This window comes from Carassius gibelio, chromosome A13 (assembly GCF_023724105.1).
Source record: "Carassius gibelio isolate Cgi1373 ecotype wild population from Czech Republic chromosome A13, carGib1.2-hapl.c, whole genome shotgun sequence".
NCBI lineage: Eukaryota > Metazoa > Chordata > Actinopteri > Cypriniformes > Cyprinidae > Carassius > Carassius gibelio.
The window spans coordinates 8,223,685-8,238,814 of NC_068383.1; the positions used below are offsets into that span (position 1 = coordinate 8,223,685).

General features: G+C 37.2%; 1 protein-coding gene across 1 annotated transcript; it reads right to left on the minus strand.

The window, feature by feature from the left end:
• Window positions 1-18: 18 nt before the first annotated feature.
• LOC128026045 (potassium channel subfamily K member 1-like) lies at window positions 19-7,910 on the minus strand. Its single transcript, XM_052612757.1, has 3 exons — window positions 7,417-7,910; window positions 3,909-4,304; window positions 19-2,376 (listed from the first exon to the last, which is right to left on the minus strand). The coding sequence occupies exons 1-3, from the start codon at window positions 7,769-7,771 to the stop codon at window positions 2,114-2,116; spliced, it is 1,014 nt and encodes a 337-aa protein (XP_052468717.1). The 5' UTR covers window positions 7,772-7,910; the 3' UTR covers window positions 19-2,113.
• Between the last annotated feature and the right edge of the window lie 7,220 nt (window positions 7,911-15,130).

Sequence of the window (15,130 nt, forward strand, 5' to 3'; positions counted from 1 at the left end):
GACAACAACTGAAACAGATCACGACATTATGCCTTTTGTATTTCTAAACATATTACTGATAGACAAAAAATTTTATATTCAATAACGAATGCATACATGATTCTGTGCTGCACTGATACAATGTCAAGACACAGTAGCTGATCATAGAGACTCATGCGGCAAAACACCAAGGGCAAATCAGCACAGAGAATCCAGCAGTGATGTCACAGAGCATTTCATTATTCACACAATAAAAATATCACATCAGCACAATGAAATTCCCATGGCCTGAGGAGCTCATATTCAGTATGTTTATTCATGTAAAAATGACGCTATCTGTAAATTATCTCTACAGTCAGACACAACAGCTGTTAAAATGAGGCCTTAAAACATTCAGCTTTTATTCTATTGTGATAAACGTGTCATGCCATTCTACTGCGGTGACAGTGATATACAACACAATCTGCAGTAAAGTGTGATCTTCCAACAGGACCTTAAACAATAGTCATCAGTCTATGCCTACAACAGTCATTCTCATAAAACAAACACAAGCATTCTATTGTAAACAACACCTCGACCATGTTTCAAAAATATAATTTATGCTTTTTATGTTTATTAAATAGCCACAGAAATGTTCTGAATGCAAACAAGTTAAAGATCTGGATGATCTACGTTTTATACAGTCAATTAGTCGATAATACTGAACCTTTTTTGGTATGTAACGGCATAGCGCTGGATCTCAGTGGCTTACAACAAGGACAAGGAGTTCCACCTACTCTGTCGAGCTGCGCATTTTAATATTTAGATCAAGGTAAAATATCACTTTCTAAAATAAGAAAATGATATAGTATAACGTGTTTCCCTTTAAAACATTTAAAATATCCCTTCAGATAAACGTTAGATTATTTTAACTACAAATGTCATCTAGAAGGTGTAATAACTCCCTTTTGAGCAGGCACATTTTTGTGTTTCTACTAATTATGCTACATTATAGTCTTATTAGAGCAATACAGCTTCATGAGAGATAGTTTCTTTCACCACTAGTGGCAGATATCCTTTTGAGTCTTACTCTAGTTAAGCTGTTTGCAAGCTCACAAAGTAGATACACCACAAATCAAACTTAACACAAGATGTGCAACTACTATGTTTGATGACAGTTCTCCACTATATGTAAGTGAGCGCTCACAATGTTTATGAAGATCTGAGAATATGGTGGTCTTTATTCAAAGCTTAGATCAGAGTTTGAATGTGTTTTTTGAGTCCATTTTTTTTTTAAATGTGCACTGTTAAAGAATATTCCGTGTTCCATACCTGAAAAGTAAAGCTCAGCTGTCAGCAATTGTGGCAATAGTTAGTTAGCACAATTTTTTTAATTAAAATTGTAATTTAATTATCATAATTTTTTAATTTTAGACATTTTCTATTTAAAAGGTCCACTCAAAAAAATAAAATTCTGTCATCATTAATTGATCTACTGTCACATAACAAAATAGTCTCTGTTCCTATTGCCTTCCATTGTATTTTTTGTCCATAGAATGGAAGTCAATGGGAACTGAAATTACCAACATTTTTTGTGTTCCACAGATGAAATACAGGTTGAGGGTGAGTAAAAAAAAAAAACAATTTCACACTAAAACCATTTTAATTCACACATACCATGTAGGTCATCTGTCTACACTATTAAAATTGTGTTTTAGAGTTCACAGATTAGCTGCATTCATATCATAAGTGCCTCACTGAAACCCCGATTTTTTTTTTAAGAAAAGGAGGGAGAAATGAACATTTTTGTGGTAATCAACATTATGCCACAAATGCTGTCAGCATTACTTCTACCATATCCGCAATCTCAATTGGTAAGTACATACTATAGTTTAGTGTAATTAATGTAGTTTGCTGACTTAATTGGGCAGCCTAAGTGTGCTAATAATCATTTACAGATATTCAGTCAGTGAATGATTTTCTCACGTCTAGGAACAGGAAGCCAGACTGGCACGGTTTTTTTTTGTAGAGGGCTGTTAAATCTGATATATTCAAGTAATTTTTCACAATTCTCTATCCTGCCAATCACTTGCAAGACCCCTCGGCTACAGATGTCTCCCTCGAATGAGAGTTATGTTGATGGAGGCTAAAACATCTACTTGATCATGGGGTCATCACCTCCAGGAGAGGTTAAGATGGGGAAGTCCACAAAGGGTTCGGTTTTGTCCTCCTGGGGCAAGTTGACGGTACCGTCCGGCATGGAGCTAAAGGCCAGATGGTCATGTTCCATGATGGTCAGTCGGTCCTGGGCCTTCTCCTTCTTCAGATAAAACATCTTCCTCAGCTGCTTCAGCTGCTGCAGCTCACAGAAGGTTTCCAACACCACCAGCATGGCAATCAGGCCGAGGAGGAGATACACTGTGGGACACGAAGGAGAGACAGATTTATTTATTCCACTTCTAACCACCTGGGTCCAGTATGGCACAATGACACCCATTTGCACAATCCAATTCCTGATGGATAAAGTTATGTCTAGCTCTACATTTCTTCATGAAAATACACACAACAAAATACAGCACAAAATAGGTTAGGTGGCAACTGTTTTAATTTTACAGGAAAAGTGTGTAAATTAAAAATGACATGGTTAAAAAAATCCTTGGCCACCTCAAGGATCATGAATAAGATTATTTTAGCCTGCATCTTATCTTTCATCTCAGCAACATCCTGCTAACATAAACACAGAAAGAGTCAGAGTAAAAGCAATATGAGACTTCAAGACGATTCTCAGCATGCGTGGGCCTCACGTATGCCACATCCTCCACCTTTACACTTCAAGTCTTTCTCACAGTCTCTCACACACGGAACAGGAAGACGGGACCATCTGCATCAACTGAACCCACACATGTACGAAAGCCATGTGGGCTGTGGCATTTTCATGCAACTTTTTTGAAAATGAGAGCTGTACTGCTTCAGAAGACAAACACTAGATGGAACCATAGAGAGGCAGTGAAAGAACAGCCTTGAATCACATGCACTTCATTTTTATCTTCAGACAAGACTTACACATGATGTTTCAATACATAAAAATACGTCACCGGAGTATCCATGTGTAAGTCTCGTACCCATTTTAATTTAGAATTTATCTTAATTTGATTTGTTAAGAAAGCCAAATTTTTAAGTGTAGGCCTATTTAGAGTGCTGAGATGTTACGATGTTACTAAGGACTTACTAAGTAATTTTTTCCAACTTCCAAGTGGCCTATAGTCTAAGTTTGTCATGAATAAATCAAGTTAAAACATGTATAAATGAATCATTCTTGACAAAAGGCAAAAGGGCTGTGTGCGTGTGCACATTTGAATAATGTTTGGCTGTAAACGGATTCGGGCTTTTGAAAAGCTGTCAATCAAAATGTACTTGTCAGGCCTAACTTAAGGCCCAATTACAGCTCTACTTCCTTCTGTGAAACATGAATATTGGTAACCAACAATGCAAGTGAATGGAAACAAACTGTTACCAACATCCTTCAAAATATCTTCTTCTATGTTATAACAGAATTGGGTGGACTATCCCTTTAAATCAGTTTACATGACAAATATACCACAGTACATGTTTACTGTTCAGCATTTCCGAGACTTTTGAGTGTGTTTTTTAAAGTTCAAGGCGTCAGTTCTGTTTTGCATTTTGGAAAGCAGAATCTAGACTTCAACTTCGAATGCCCTCTCAAGGACTATTAGGTGTTAACATTAAAATATAAAAATTCAGATAACGTAATGTAGGACCTACTTACTTAGTGCAATTCAGGTGTGCAAATCTGTAAACGTCTGTTTCTTTAAATAACAAATTATATTTGGTCAAATCACATTCTTCCCTATAAAACTCTATATGTAAGTCCCACCATTTTAAATAGATTCAATGCACACCAAAACAAAGCATACCGAAACCATACCTACCTGTGATGCCCAGTTTGTAAAGCTCACGAAACCTCTGGTTAAAGGCCTCTCCGGGCACATAGTCACCAAGACCGATAGTGGAGAGTGAGATAAAGCAGAAGTAGAAGGACTCCAGAAAGTTCCAGTTCTTTTCTAGGGCAGAGAAGATGGCGGCAGGGATGAGGAAGAAACAGGATACGGCCAAGAAGGCCAGCAGGGTTGCGTGAACGACGGCCACCAGGGGTTTAGACAGACCCCAATGTGTATGAATGTACATAATGGGCCGCCATGTGCTATAGACCATGATCCTTTGCACCACAGCCGTGAGGAACAGGAGGGTGAAGGGGATGCCAATCACAGAGTAAATGATACAGAACGCCTTTCCACCATCAGAGAGAGGGGCGGTGTGACCATATCCTGTGAATTATAAGAGTGGAAAATGACACATTAAACACATTTACTTCATGAAAACATTCCCCTCCATTTTTTTTCATGGATGAGCACATTGTATCGGGGCGGCGTTTCTGTATGGCAGTCATTCTGGACTCAGTAATTTCCTTTCTGTTTGTGTGTCCCGGATATAAACAGATTATTTTGCTCTACTTTCTGCTCTCAGCAGTTTGATGCCTCCCTAGAGCACACATCTAATGGATGATCTCACATTATGGACAGGAACAATCAGTTTTCAGTTTGCAGGGTCTCTCTGACACAACCTTGCTAGACGGATTTGCATCAAGGAGAAAAGTCTTGTACACATGTCACTTTTAAATGGAAATGGCCAAAGAAAAACTCTTTCTAGTGATAACTAAGTTAACAGAAGCCAAAATGCTTCTGTTTGTTTTAAAAGCTACATTACCAAGTTTATGGTCAGTAAATTTTTTTACTTTTATTAAGAACATAAGAAATAAAGACTGGAGTAATGGATGCTGAAAATTCAGCTTTGTCATCACAAGAATAAAATACGTTTTAAAATATATCTATTAAAATAGATTTTTATTTTTAAATTGTTATAATATTTCACAATATAAGAGTTTATTTTGTAGTTTTGATCCAATAAATGCAGCCTTGTGTGTTTACTGGCCACAGACTTTAGCATTAAAGCTCAGCTTGTCTGGTTGGATAGCTGAAATGTGCCACATAAAATCAGCAAAAACAGCTTTTTTCAGGAGAATCAAGACTCTTGTGACTTGGGCTAGTTACTACCTTTATCACCCAAAACACCCCAACAACAATCCAGAACACCTTAGCAATCACTTTGTAAAGTGCTTACAACCATTCAGGACACCTTAGCATCGGCCAGATTGTGGTAATCAGCTTTCCAAACAATGCAGTTTTTGTAGTTTGTCCCATTTGAATAGTGCCAAGTATAACGGTCTATATTGCTATATCAATCAATAAACAATCTGCAATCAGAATGTGTAGTTGTAAGAGGAACCAAAAAAAAAAAACTCCAGAATCGAACGGTTCCATTTATGTGAAACACATATTAACATTCTTATTTTCATTGAGACAATTATTTTCTTTGTCTAATAGTAGAGCCATAGTAGTTCTCTATTGGTATTCCTTCACTTTCACTAAAATGAGGAACATCATGCCTGTGTAGCCAACCTGTGCAAAGAAAAAAATGGTCAGTGCTATGGCTTAATTTCACTTTCTATCAACCTGTCTTGTTCAAAGTTCCTTTTGTAGATAAAAAAAGATGATTTGAAAATATCTTTTGCAGAACGAATGCAAAGGGGAACTAGATATCGCATGTCTGTCATAATGATAAGACTGTTGCAAATCATTCTTCCCTTGTAAATCATGACAGTGCTTTAACTCATATGGCTGGCTCACACTTCCCCAAAAGAAAAAAACAAGCACCAAATTCCAGTGGTATGCATGTGTTAACCTGGTGGTGTTTGCTAGGCCAGTGGGAACCAATTGTTATTAACTCTAAAAAGCCCTACAAAAAGATTTTTCAAATATACATTTCTAAGGCCTCTAAATTACCAACTTGATCAAAATTTTGCCATGAAACCTGTTGTTATCTGCTATACACGCCTTCTGTTGTCTGACTGATAGTTATGCATTTAATATATATTTTTTTTTAATCTTTTAATCTTTCAACAATTTTACATAAATAAGCTTAGGTATACTGTAACTGATTGTTACATTTCAAAATGAACTCTTACTGGATTGAAGCAACTTAGGTTTACTTGATTATCCATAGATTTTATTTTATTTTTCTAATATGAGTATATGAGTATCAAATAAGCTACATCAGGATTTTAAAGGAATGTGTATTGTTTATTTTCAATCATCATTAAATTGTGCTGCATTACAAGCAATCATTTTAAGATACATTGCAAGCAATCCGAATTTTTTTATACTTTTTGGACACATAATTTAACATTTAAATGACATATTTTGGTCAGTTTGGGCCTCTGAATAAAATGTAGGTGTTTCTTTTCTCCATAAGTATGATCTCCACAATCTCATTATATAACACACATGCAAACACTAAATTATTTACTAAATTATTCCATTGAATTTTTTTTATTATTTCATATGTCAGGTTTTACAGAGTTAAAAAAAAAAGCCGGGTTATCTATCATTTAATAATGGTTCGGATGTAGTGGTGCATGCTAGGGCTAGTGAATGGAGAGTTACATCTGGAAAGACAAAGGTGCGATTTAATTTTAATTATTATTTTTTTATGTCTGGGAAATATTAGTATACTTTAAAGGGGTCATGAACTGCCTTTTTTAAATGTATCGTTCTCTGAAGTCCACTTGTGTTATTAAGATTTTTACATCAAAAAACAACATAATTTGTCCTGTTTTGACCCCCTCTTCAGAACGGTCTGTTTCAATAGACATGGTGAATTGTAGACTTCATAATATATTCAGCAAAACATCATCTTTTAGTTTCAATCTTTCTGAAAAGCCTGCATCACATTGTGCCTTGTTTGTAAATTAATTCTATGAAAAATAGTGAACAAAGGCCAAGTTTTTACTGATCCACTCTTTCTAAGGTTGGGATCAGAAGAGAGGCAATGTAAAGAATATCAAGAAAGCTTGTTTTTACAGTACAATGACCTCTTATGTCAAAAGATCAAGGGAATTACAATGATCATTTTAATAAAACTGAAAATGAAAGTGATCTTTATGTCTGCACTTCTTCCTGTATTTGAATAGAGACTTATATCTGCATATAGTTCACAGACTGAATAAAACTGATTTGTAGAGATCTTCTTTAAAGTGTTCTGTTTTATGTCTGTTTGAGAATTGAACACGTCTTAAGGTAGCATCACTGTTTTAAGGCACGTGTTAAATGACACGGAACAAAGAAAACGAGATTGGCGCATTAAATTTTTTTACATTTATTTTTTTAATGTAAATGAGATATACAAATATGGGTCGCCGTCTGCAAATATTCAGACCCATCAAATGGTGCACTATCCACAGTCACCACAGAGATGCCACGTTAGCTATTAAATGTCGTGCTGTATCAGTTTTTGACATCTCCGCATTTTTCAGCGACTCACCTGTGGTTGATAAGACCGTGCTTGCAAAAAACAAAGACGAAGTGAAGTCCCAGTTCCAGCTTGCCGACGCGTTGTTGAGAATAGACACCCCGTAGTTGCTGGCCTCCAGCGCTTTGGACAGAAAACGCTCCAGCCTTTCCTCGGACAGACATTCGTGCTCCTGAAGGAACTGCCGTTTGATTCCTCTGAGCTGCTGGCGCAGGAGGTCTTCATACGGCAGCTCCACCGAGGAGAAAACCACCGCTCCGAATATGAGATACAGAATATAGCCGAGCACGAGAAACAGAAAATACCATGCAGATTTGTTGCTCTGTATCAAGCGCACGCACGAATTACCGGTGAGGGACTGAAGCATCTTCAGCTTTAATATCAAATCCGATGATGATGATGATGTGGTTTAGATGCGTTTTAATGCTCGTGATTGTACAGGCTGCTCCGAATGCAGCGCGGAGGAGATGGGGCTCAGCTCGGGGACGTGACGTCACCAATAACTCGCCCACCAGGTAACATCAAGAGAGGAAAGATCATCGACTGTCTGTGCCGAGTTTAACATCCTCCTACTTGAATCATGATGGCAACCTCAGACAGAAGAGCAGTGATGGGAATAACGGCGTTATAAATAACGGCGTTACTAACGGCATTACTTTTTCCAGTAACGAGTAATCTAATTGATTACTCTTCTCATCTTAATAACGCCGTTACCGTTACTGCCAAAAAATGCGGCGCGTTACTATAACTGATGATGAAGCTGTTTTTTTTTTTTCATCAGACCAACTAGATCTCTGTGCGAGAGGCAAATACTTTTTTTTACTGTTCTTCCTTGGTTAGTGGGCAGAGCACGAGACAAGCGCATAAATGCTGACGATTGGCTGAGGTAGAGTAAAATTTCATTGTAAGCCAATCAGAGGTAGAGTTGGGCGGGTTTTCGAAAGCACGCATAGTAGTGATGGGAATTCGGCTCTTTTGACTCAGCTCACTGAAAAGAGCCGGCTCTTTGGCTCACAAACGGCTCTTTAAATGACTTTGACTATAATATTTCAATTTTTATTACATAATTATTTAATTTCTATAGGCTAAATTTGAAAAAATAGAGTTGGCTCTTCAGATATGCGAGCCAGCTCCCGAAGTTCAACTAAAAAAGCCGGCTCTTAGAGTCGGCTCATTCGCGAATCGCGAACGACTCATCAAAAGCTCATTCGCGAACGAGTCGATCCATCATCACTAACGCTCATTCGCGAACGACCCATCATCGGACAGGACAGGACACACAACGAACAACACAAGCCAGTCAGTCAACGAGAGACAGGTATGGCGACGAGCCCAAATAATCCAAAAGTAGCCTTCTCTAAATGGAAGTATATACATTACTTTTTCCTTCAAGAAATTAAAGAAACAATAAAAGGAAATATCAAAAGTTCCCAAAAATCTATCGTGTTATTTGCATTGATCCACTATATAAACATAATATCTACATACATGCCATTTGATTGGAGGCTAGTCTCACTTTGTCCCACAGCAACTTTTTTTTTTAGATGTGTGTACAATGTTTCATGTTTCTGTTAATAATGTATTGTATTAAGTGTCCATTTCATTATAATATTCAGATTTATCATAAATATTTGAACATGCACATGTATTTTAAGTTCCTTTAAAGAGGGGTAGAGGTGGGGTCACGTTTGAGCATTTAAAATTTAATTTTACTTGAAAGTAACGCAATAGTTACTTTCTTAAGTAACTAGTTACTTTAAAAATTTGTAACTGAGTTACTAATTTAGTTACTTTTTGGAAGAAGTAACTAGTAACTGTAACTAATTACTTTTTAAAAGTAACTTGCCCAACACTGCAGAAGAGGGGGTATAATATGTAGGCTACTTTGTATTTGTGCTAGCGATGGGAATCGATTCAGATTCCATTTTTGATTATCGGTAAAAAATAATTTTATTGTTATGAGGGAGAATCATTGAGTTTAACAGTCTGTCGCAAGTGATTGAATCGATTTATTTATTTTTTTTATTTATTTATTTTTTTTTTTTATTTTTTTTTGAGGCAGCAAAAATTCTGTCGAATAACTGGTCCTAATCTGTACCAATAAAAATACTCTAAACAAATGAAGTGGTAAGAATTTATTTATTAATCTTTGCTGCATGTTTTTGATTCACCAAAAAGAAACCGGTTCATGAGAGTCATTCTTTCGAGAACCGGACTAGCCTACTTTCATTGAGGCTTTTTGTTTTTGATTCACTTAAAATGAACAGACTCTTAAGAGTCGTTCTTTGGAGAATCAGACTATACGCTGTTAATATGTATGTTTTGGATAGACTAAAATGGTAGTCTCTTTTCTTTTCTTTTTTTTTCTTTTTTTTTCCTTTTTTTTTTTTTTTTTTTGTTTAAACATCATATGCACTTGCCTAATGTATGGGAAAAAAATCCCATATAACACATGGGATCTCATTTCATCATTCAGACTTTAACCTTATGTGGCAATAAAGATATATAGCTAAGCTTACTGATAAACACAAACTAAGTGTCACATATTTCAGAACTATGGCTCTGTCTTCTATAAACAGTGACAGTTTCATTCTTTCATGTGGCCTTGTGTTTCTTGAAGATGATGCAGACGACTGTTTCCAAGGTAACAGTCTTTGGGATGTTGGTGAGGCGGTGGAATCTGGGTTCTGATAGGCCAGCGGGGAAAAAGGTTAATTCACCAGTGTCCCAGCTCAGAGGGGTGGACAAAATAACATACAAATATGTCCAAATTTTGTCATGGGAAAATACTTTGTAAAAAAGTAATGACAAAAAGTGTCAAACAGACTGAGTGCATTAATACAGTGACTAGAAATTGCAATAAGTGCAGGCACAAAATAACCTCAGGATAGAACGAGCTTCTCTTCTTAACAAAAACTTTATTGTGAGTTGAAATCTCTGGCAAGGGTGTTATTTAAAAGCAACGTGTATAAAAGAAATAACTTGGTGTAGTGCAAAACATGTGCAATGGGAAAAAGGTGATTTGATTTGGTGATTTTGACTTGAGTCTTCCTGATATCAAGATGTCTAGCCTTATTAGACAAACCAATTTATACCCAAACTTTAAATTCTGACCAACATCAAGCAAGCCTCCTGTGACTTTAATATGACTTTTTTATCCTCTTCTTTGCCAGGCAGTACAGATGCTAAAAATGGAGGCTGTTCTACTGGGAATTTAAACCTCTGAGAAGTAAGATGTTATGCAGGAGGTTGATTGCAAAGGTTTTTTTTTTTTTTGTTTTTTTTTTTTACTACTCGCACAATGTGTAGATGATCTATTTGCTTAAAGCAGGGAAAATGTGTGTGTTACAGGACCATAACCAGACTTTGACTAGGGCAAATCTCTCTAGTATTCAGATAAGAAATCAGTATGGATATGGTCAGTATGGATTTTGCAGTGAATTTAATCTACAGTAGACTGCAGCAGTGTTTCTTTGCAATAAAGTATCCATACATTGTCTACCTAAACAATAAACAGGTCTACACTAAGACAACATTCTCAATCCTAGAATCCATAATGTCAAGTCATTATAACTACCAAAAAAAAAAAAAAAAATTACCAAATAAACAGACATATTGTTTTCAGACATGTATAGAAACATATGTTTTATCATGTAGAAATTCCTGCAAATTGTGGCTTTTTTTCAGAGCAATGGAATCTGAGATCACATGATTATGTGTTAATGAAGCATTCTTATGATTTGTTGTGGACAGGTTTTCAGGACAAATACAATTTCAAATACAATAAAGTTTACCATTATTAACCACAGCAAGTAAGTTTTATTGCTGCTTGAATGTTGGAAATCCCTAAACTGCACTCGTCACAAGCTCTGCATGATTTCAATGACTTTAAAGGAGTCTAACCATGGCTCTATTTTGGACCTTTTGACCTTAAAGGAAAAGATTTAAAAAAAAGAGTCAATCTCTTTTAACATGGAAACAAAAAAATATAAAAAGATAATCATAATATTGTAAATTAAACAGTGTGTGTCTAACATGTGCAACACTGGGATCCTCATGAATGGCACACTGGGTCCCAAATACCCCCTTTTTGCAGTTGGTTCTGCCCATCTTCACAGAGAAGATGTATTTCAGCCCAGAGACAACCTGGAGTGTTAACCAGAAACATGTTCACACATAGTCGGACCAACCCTGAGATAAAAAAAAAAAATGTCTGGCGCCCAAAATTCATAAAATAAATAATTTGTGGTGCAGCCTCCACTGTATCAAAATCATGCTGGAGCTCTCTCTCTCTCTTTCTCTTTCCAAGTTTCAATATTTATTGAACATGTCTATCAAATCGCACCTGAACAATCCTTTACTCTCTTACCTTATATAAAATCATTATTTTCTTATGTGAAGCATATAATATAAATAACGTTCAAGTTGATGCAAACAGTTCTGTTTTTCCTCTTTGTTCAGCTGGGTACAATTTTACGGTTCTGAGATTTCACACAATTCTAATTCTAATTCACAAATCTTTACATGCCATCATCATGACAGCGTTCTTCTAGGTCTGCCTCTTCAAGCACCGTTTTTGTAACCGTGTAAGATATCAGCACAATGGCGCCACTAGGTGGGAAAATTCGATACAACACCCAACAAGAAGACAAAAATTATTAATTTATAAACAAGAGGGCGAAAAGTGATAACCCAGTTCTCAAATTTTCTGCGTTAGGACATATGAGACTTTCTAAAAAATAAAAATATTATGTTGTATTTACACTACTTTTTAAAAATGTAAATACACAGCTGTCTGTTACTAGACACACACTGAGGCTGTCATGACATCTGGAATTCACTGTGGTCCAGCCATCTGAAATCAGTTTTTCTAAAATGACCTGTAAACTGTAATCCTCATCTTAAGCTGCTTAATATATTCATGTCAGTCATTCTGTTGTATAGATTTGACAATCTGCAATAATCTCCTAAAGAAGAATTTTTACATATAGATCCCAAAAAGGGGATAGCTATTTGACCCAGTTTTTCATGTGTGTAATGATGGGTATTTCTTTTAGTAACATTTTGAAATTGCAAGCTGTTCCCTACATGAGGGGTTTTATCAGCTGATGGGCTTGAGATAATAATAATAATAATACATTTTATTTATAAAGCACTTTACATTTTAAAGAAAATCTCAAAGTGCTACAATAAAAGCAGAAAAAAAAAACACAATCTAAAAATTAAGTTAAAAAAACAACTGCCAACTAAAACTAACAAAATTAAACATAAAAAAAAGTTTTAAACATTGAAAAACTTTTTAAAAAGATACGTTTTTAAGTCCTTTTTAAAACCATTTGTCGTTTGTGGAGCCCTCAAGTGTTCAGGAAGAGCATTCCAGAGCCGAGGGGCCGCGGCACAGAAGGCTCTGTCCCCAATTGTACGGGACTTAGTCTTAGGGGGACGGAGCCGGTGAGTATTTGTGGAGCGGAGGGAACGTACTGAAGTCTGTGGAGTAAGGAGTTCTTGAAGGTAACTGGGGGCATTGCCATGGATGCACTGATGTGTGAGAAGGGAGACTTTATACTCAATCCGGGCAGAAATGGGAAGCCAATGCAAAGATCGAAGAATTGGTGTGATGTGTTCATATTTACGCACTCTCATCAGGATCCGAGCGGCACTGTTTTGTATGTGCTGGAGTTTCTGGATGCTCTTGCTAGGAATCCCGATGAGAAGAGCGTTACAATAATCCAATCTTGAGGAGACAAAGGCGTGAATGAGTTTCTCAGCATCATGTAGGGTAAGTGTGGGGCGGAGTCTGGCTATATTCCTGAGGTGGAGAAAAGATGTTTTACAAAGATGTTTAATGTGCGCCTCAAAGGTTAAATGAAGATCAAACTTGACACCAAGATTGGTGACTAATGATGATAGGGGAATATCCTGGCCAGAGAATGTAATGCAGGTTATGGAAGATGATCTGATCTGATGAGGGGAACCAATGAGGATAGCTTCTGTCTTTGAACTATTCAGCTGGAGAAAGTTATGAGTCATCCATGCCCTTATTTCCTCCAAACAGGCAGTGACTGTTGATAAAATTGTTGATGAAGTTGATGAATGAGTGTCAGTTTTGATGTATAATTGTGTATCATCAGCGTAACAATGGAACGAAATTCCCAAACGACTGATGACTTTACCGAGGGGTAACATGTAAAGAATGAACAAAATAGGTCCAAGAACTGAGCCCTGTGGAACCCCGCAATCAACAGCGTGTAAACGGGACCTAGAGCTTCCCATGGCCACAAATTCAGATCTATCTGTGAGATATGACTCAAACCAGCGCAGGACGGTGTTATTGAGACCAATAGAGTGGTGCAGCCGTTTAAGAAGTATACCGTGGTCAACGGTGTCAAAAGCTGCAGAGAGGTCCAAGAGGACAAGGAGTGATGGTGAACCCGCATCAGCTGTCATTAGCAGGTCATTTGTCACTCTCACTAAGATCTAATTTAGTTGTTGTAAACATGATTTCTGTTGAAAAAAATCATATTGTGCATCGTTCAAAACTGACAGATATACATGTGAGAGTAATTAAAAACATTATATTTAAAAATCACTTTAGGATTTTTTGGAATTACTTCAAAATTTCAGTTCAAATCAAAGCAACATGTAATTGTCGTTGATGTGGTCTGATATTTAAGCAGGAATTGCTGCTCAGCTGGACTGAACTTGTTTGAAAGCTAACATATTTTTATTGAATGTGCATGCTTTGAGAATAATTAACTAAGGTAGCATTTATTAGAGAATTATCCACATAAGTGACAAAATAAAAAACAACAGTGCATTGAAAACATTCTTTAATTTATGATCTGGGCAATGCCAGGTATTTCATCATTTATAAGCTCACATGTGCCTCTTGTTTATTATTGGCATTAAAAAACATAAGTGTGGCCTGTCTACTTGTGCCTTGGATGTGATACCCTCCTGATTGATCTCCATCATGGTTCAGTGAGTTTTTGAGTATTGTGTAGCTTTAAATGCATTAACCTGCTGCTGCACCCATATTGCTCTCTCAATCTCGAGTCATGAACTGACAACCAAATACATGCATTTCTCATCAGGATCAGGCTGTGCCTTGAGGCACTTCTTCATACATTTAGTATGAACAGGTGCTCCTCCTATACAGTCTATTGAGCTGTGTAACTTGACTTGTGTCCTTTTCTAATAGGCTCTGTTTTCCTCTAACAACACCTTTTCTTCTAAAAGATTCAGTAAACCTCAGCTACCTGTCAGCCATATCACCCTGGAGCCCAAGACCGGTTGCCCACTGAAGCTAAGCAGGGCCGAGCCTGGTCAGTACCTGGATGGGAGACCTCCTGAGAAAACTAGGTTGCTGCTGGAAGAGGTGCTAGTGAGGCCAGCAGGGGGTGCTCACCCTGTGGTCTGTGTGGGTCCTAGCGCCCCAGTGTAGTGATGGGGACACTATACTGTCAACATGCACCGTCCTTCGGATGAGACGTTAAACCGAGGTCCTGACTCTCTGTGGTCATTAAAAATCCCAGGATGTCTTTTGAAAAGAGTAGAGGTGTGACCTCGCATCCTGGCTCAATTCGCCCATTGGCCTCTGACCATCATGGCCTCCTAACAATCCCCATATCTGCTGATTGGCTTCATCACTCTGCCTCCTCTCCATCAGTAAGCTGGTGTGAGGTGGGCGTTCTGGCGCACTATGGCTGCCGTCGCATCATCCAGG

What these genes read in the sequence shown, in the direction of transcription:
- LOC128026045 (XM_052612757.1), bottom strand. Translation starts at nt 7,771, where the DNA reads ATGCTTCAGTCCCTCACCGGTAATTCGTGCGTGCGCTTGATACAGAGC. An exon ending in CACGGTCTTATCAACCACAG is followed by an intron (nt 4,305 to 7,416) that starts GTGAGTCGCTGA and finishes TATAATTCACAG; the next exon opens with GATATGGTCACACCGCCCCT. An exon ending in TTACAAACTGGGCATCACAG is followed by an intron (nt 2,377 to 3,908) that starts GTAGGTATGGTT and finishes CGTGTCCCACAG; the next exon opens with TGTATCTCCTCCTCGGCCTG.